General features: G+C 39.3%; 1 protein-coding gene across 1 annotated transcript; it reads left to right on the top strand.

Annotated features, from left to right (window-relative positions):
• Positions 1-673: 673 nt before the first annotated feature.
• LOC102660410 (protein MAIN-LIKE 1-like) lies at positions 674-2,625 on the top strand. The gene is made up of 5 exons (XM_006603461.1): positions 674-913; positions 1,007-1,417; positions 1,502-1,666; positions 1,751-2,357; positions 2,438-2,625. Exons 1-5 carry the CDS (start codon positions 674-676, stop codon positions 2,623-2,625), a joined length of 1,611 nt encoding a protein of 536 aa, XP_006603524.1.
• The last annotated feature ends 2,787 nt before the right edge of the window (positions 2,626-5,412 follow it).

Genomic DNA, 5,412 nt, shown 5'->3' on the forward strand with positions numbered 1-5,412 from the left:
GTTTGGTTTCCGGAACCAGTTCTTCCGGATGGTTCTCTGGAAGAACTTCTTTTGGAAGAAGAAACTTAACATTCCGGAACAAGTTATTCTGGAAATGTCTCTAGAAGAACCTTGTTTCAGAATAACAAAATGCTCTTCCGAAACAAGTTCTTCCGGAAACAGGAAATTTTTTTAAAAAAAAATTTTTTGAATGAAGTTGTTGTTTTTTTATAAATTAAGTTGTGTATGTTTAATGATAGAAATATTTATGCTTGTATGTTGGTACGTAAAAAAATTACTTAAATATTATATATTAGGTTAAATTTTTGTTTATTATATTTTTGTTTAGGTTGAGTGTGTAGGGTTTAGTTTAGGGTAGTCAACAATGGTTAAGGTAGTGTGATTAGGGTTTATAATGTAAGGCTGAAGATTTATATTAATACATGTAGGTTTTTAATTATATGAATAGTTTATTTAACCCAAAAAAATACATGTTCTTCATGATTTGCAGATCATGGTTAGAACACGAGGTTTAGGTCGTGCTTTAGCTAGGGTTATAGGGCGAGGTAGATAGGATGAACATGATGCAATTGATGTTCCCCAAAGGCGTAGGCCTACTACATCAGCCCGTAGGCAACAGGTACATATTGCGGTTGATGAGGGTGTTCCTCAAGTGACTGAGGATGTTCCTCATATGGCGGAGGATGTTCCTCAGATGACTGAGGATGTCCCTCATATGGCTGACGATGTTCTGCAGATGAGTGAAGATACGCCTCAGATGACTGCGGACGTAGATGCGACTGTTGCAGAGGACTTAGATCGTGATGGTGCTGAGGGGTCACATGCTGATGAGGGATTCCCTGGTGGGCCTCGTGACCCATCAGTTCTGACTTCATTTGCGGAGCATGTCGCACATGCCATTTGGACTGGACAGGTATTATAATTTGTTAATTTTTTCTTCTTGATTTGTTTGTCATTATTTTTTTTTTATATTTGTGTATTTGGAATGATTTATACTTCAATTCAGGAGTGTCCTGAGCTGAAGTTGGTGTCGCACGGGAGGAAGGTGGCATTAATTGGGAGGCCAATGCCTAAGATTGAAGGGCTGGTTGTCGCCACAGGATTAAGTCCATTGATCGGGTGTTCAGTTGTAACCGGCGATCCTGGACTTATATTCGCATTTGTGGAGAGGTGGCACAGGGAGACCAGCACCATCCACCTTCCAGTAGGAAAGTTGACGATCACACTAGATGATGTGTCGTCACTCCTTCATCTCCCTATCAGTGGCACCTTCCACAGCTTCGAGGCTCTTTCCGTGGACGAGGCGGTATTTTTGTTGATGGAGTTGCTTGAGGTGTCCGGTGAAGAGGCTAGAGCCGAGAAAATACGAGCGCGCGGGGCATATGTACACCTCTCATGGGTTCGGGAGATCTATGAGGTGAGATGCTAGGCACGACGATGCATTGTAGCAGCTCGTGCTTATCTCTTGCACCTGATCGGTTATACTGTTTTTCCTAACAAGAGTGCAACATATGTTCATGTGGTGCATCTAGAGGCTTTTCGTGACCTGGGTCAGAGTGGGGGCTATGCCTGGGGAGCTGCGGCCTTGGTTCATATGTATGACCAGTTAGATGAAGCTTCTAGGACCACGACACGGCAGATTGGGGGGTACCTTACTTTATTACAGGTAAATTTTGTGTTCGTAATATGTTACATTGGATTATGATGTAAACATGTTTTTATGTAATGATAACCTAATTTTTTTTTGTAGTGCTGGATTTATGAGCACTTTCCGAGTGTGCATCAGTGCGTCACCGATGATGCGTACAAGGAGACGTCCCCTCGTGCCTCTCGGTGGCTGATGACAAAGGCTCATATGAAGGGAATTACAGGAGCATCGCACCGGGCATGTTGTGATGCTTTGACGGTCACTGACGTGTGCTGGTTGCCTTACAGTGACCATCGAGGGGTTAGGGGGTTTGAGCTGATTTCATCGTTCCAGGGTCAGCTGAGATGGGGTCCTATGGTGATCATAGTTCGACCGGAGAGGGTGCTACGCCAGTTTGGTTACATTCAAAGCATCCCTCTATCGCCTGTTAGCGCTTCATTGTCATATGATGATATAGATGACAGGTGGATGCATTTCTCGGACCACGTAGTAGCTATGGGTGAGCTTTGTGTAGTGCCTGGGCAGGTATCTACGGATTACATGAAGTGGTTTTTCCAGATATCTCACCCATTCATGATACCGACCCAGGCAGGTGACCAGCCCAGACATACACCTGCCCCATACCATAAGGACTACATGCAGCCAGACATCCCACAGGTTCCAGTGGCATTGGACCCCCCTCGACTTGCAGTAGTAAGATTATTTGCGTGTTTAATGTTTGATGAATTGTTATTTATTTTAAATTTTGTAATAAATGTTTTTTATGACTGTCACATGATGATTATGAAGGCTATGAGGTGATCGCAAAAAAGTTGGAGCGTGTGCTCAACCTTAGGATGGTCACTGTAAGGACAGAATTACATGATATCATGCAAGATTGCCTGAAGATCGCCAGGGGGGTGCCAGCGCAGATGGAAGTGTTAGGGCCCGACAAAGATGGCGCACAGAGCATTGATGATGTTTTTAATGCTTTGTAGTTGACATCATTTTTTGTATTTGTTACACTTTTTTTTAATATATTTTACTTTTTGTGCACTGTATATTACACACCAATTCCGATTCCGAAAATCATGACTTTCCATATAAGAATGGGATTAAAATTATAAAATTTTAAAAATAAGATAACTAAATGTATATGCTTTAAAGTAAGAAGATCAAAATTTTAAAAAAATTAAAAAAAAAAAGGATTTGGAGCCTTCAAAAATGTTCAAGTACCCATGTTCGAGATTTTTTTAAAATTATGTGCGAGTTGCCTAAGACATTCGTGGGGCGCTGTTTTTCATGTTTGGACGTCAAAGAAGCCAGAAAAAATAATATCGTCAGCCGGTTCCATCAAATAACGCCTCAAAAAACAAGCACGAAATTAAAAAAAAATAGGATTTGGAGCCTTCAAAGTATGCCTAAGGTCTGAAGATGGAACAATAAAAATAAATTATATTTGGGTCATTCAAACAAAAAATTTAATTTTATTATGGAATTCAAACACGCTGTAAACAAACAGATAAAAGTTACATCAAAAACAAAAAAAAGGAACGTTGCATTCAGTCGTTTAGCGATGTGACATCCACATTGTCTTCGAACTCCATACCATGTTTAGTAAAAATAGCTAAAATTTCTATTGACCCATATTTTTTTCCAGTAGTTAGACTGTACTAATATCTTCAGCACTTCATCGTTGGTTTTCAGCTCATTAATTTTATATTTTATAACTTTATTTGAATACTCAAAACATCCTGTTTTCCGAAAAAACAATCGTCTTACCGCTTGTGATTCGTGAATTCCATGAGGGGGAATCCCTTTAGGTGCAACTTTCTTTATCAAATCCTTCAGTTCATCGAGGGTACATCCTAAAGGAATTTCAAATTTCTTTGGATTTTTTCCTGTGAACGCGCATCCTACAAATTTGTTCTGGGGTGGCATGTTCTATCTCCCGTTGTAATACAAGAGCGCGTCATGAGTAGGGATCGTAATGCGTTCAAGTAAGTTTATTACTTCATCCGGTGTTCTTCCAACGGTGCATAATAACTCAATCGGACCAACACACAAAAATTGATCATTACACATTAACATTGTGTTGAAATCGTCCTCATTTATCAATTGCATACATTGAAAGCGAATTTGGTTACTTGTATGGGTGAATGGCTGGCGGTAGTGAATTTCATCCAAAAATTGTTTGTCGGTTAGTTGAAGGGTATTGTGTATTATGGTTTTTAGGCTTGCAAAATCACAGCTGTTTGGTACTCGAATGGGCACCAGAGTGAAAGTTTGGAAGTAAACCCCACTATCATTGTGAATAATCGATCCATTTGGAAAAATGAAACCCAACCTTGAGTTGACAATCGTCTGACTGCTAGTTTCTCCTAAAAATGTCATACTTTGTGTATCAATTGGGAGAGTATGTGAAAGCAAGATAATGTGTGATTTATTAGCGTTTGTCATGTCTCATATATATACATGATTCTCACCAACAGATTGCTTCACTTTTTTTTTTACAAAAGAACATGCGTGAACATGTTTCGTGTTTATGTTTCCTACTAAACCAATGTCGTGCATCATAATGTGTTGTCAAGTCAGTCAATGTCATGTCACGCTTAAACTTTAATACGCATGCTTATCATTATGTGTAGTCAATTATGACAATGATGTATCGTACATGCGTAATTGATTTTGGTTGCACCAACTAATTTTTTTCTTAACGCAACGAGTACTTAATAATTATCCTTTAATGGCTTACAACAAATTATATCGCATAATGAATACAATTAGATAAACAATGCATGTTCAGTCTTCATTTAGGTCGACATAGTCTCTTTTGAATGACATCAAGCTTATGTACTGCTGCATTCAACTAATATATGAAGTTGGTCACTGCTTCGCCTGAGAATAACAATTGGTTGACCACAACAACGCTAGAGGTGGTAAAGGACAACGGTCTTTCAAATAAACCTGTTGTGTGTGAACAAACATTATTAACTCAAATGAACCAGGGAAGTGATTGCATAATTCTTAGACTAACTACTTTCAATGTACCTAAACAAAATGATTTCCAAACACGTGACCGACACATATCATGCGATGCACAGAAGAATCGGGTGGTAGTTGACTTCTAAGAGGAAAAAATGTCATGCTTTGTTGTCGAGACAACAACACAAGGATTACGTTATACCGTGATGCAATGACATATCTCATCTCTGTTATATCCATCCACTTGTCCACACTAACCTGAATCAAGCAAACATACACATCTAAGTTATTTAAAGTTTGTTCTTAAAAAAAATAACCTAAAAAAATACCTTGGAAAACCCATCAACAAGTAAGGACAACCTTAATTGTTCAAATCTCTCTGTGCCACCGAAAAGGTTGGTGTAGTTATGCGACTATCTGCCAAGTTCTTTAATCAATTCGTTGCGCACCAATGGCCAAGAATCTTCCCCCATACCTAACAAAGCGGCAATGGACTGATATCCACAGTTACCGTCCGCTTTCACATCCACAACATTGTGAATGAAATCCTGTATAAATGGCACAAATTGATCCAACATCGGGATGATCCTTGTTGGCTTTGGCAGTTCAGAAGATGATGTACTATGTTTCACTGAAGAGTTGCTTCTTTAAACAGAATGAAAAGCATCAACATACTCCTAGTAAGACGGATCACGCTTTGTGGATCTTTGACTTCTTTTCATCGGTTTCTTCGGTGCACCTTTAGTGTTGACCTTTGACGGAGTAGGCACATAGAGTTATGATCAGGGTATGCAATATCT

Source organism: Glycine max, chromosome 18 (genome assembly GCF_000004515.6).
Source record: "Glycine max cultivar Williams 82 chromosome 18, Glycine_max_v4.0, whole genome shotgun sequence".
NCBI classification, from domain to species: domain Eukaryota; kingdom Viridiplantae; phylum Streptophyta; class Magnoliopsida; order Fabales; family Fabaceae; genus Glycine; species Glycine max.

Coding starts and splice junctions, on each gene's coding strand:
- LOC102660410 (XM_006603461.1), top strand. CDS start 674: ATGGCGGAGGATGTTCCTCAGATGACTGAGGATGTCCCTCATATGGCT. Junction 1,418..1,501: donor GGGTTCGGGAGATCTATGAG/GTGAGATGCTAG, acceptor TTTCCTAACAAG/AGTGCAACATATGTTCATGT. Junction 2,358..2,437: donor AGTAGTAAGATTATTTGCGT/GTTTAATGTTTG, acceptor ATGATTATGAAG/GCTATGAGGTGATCGCAAAA.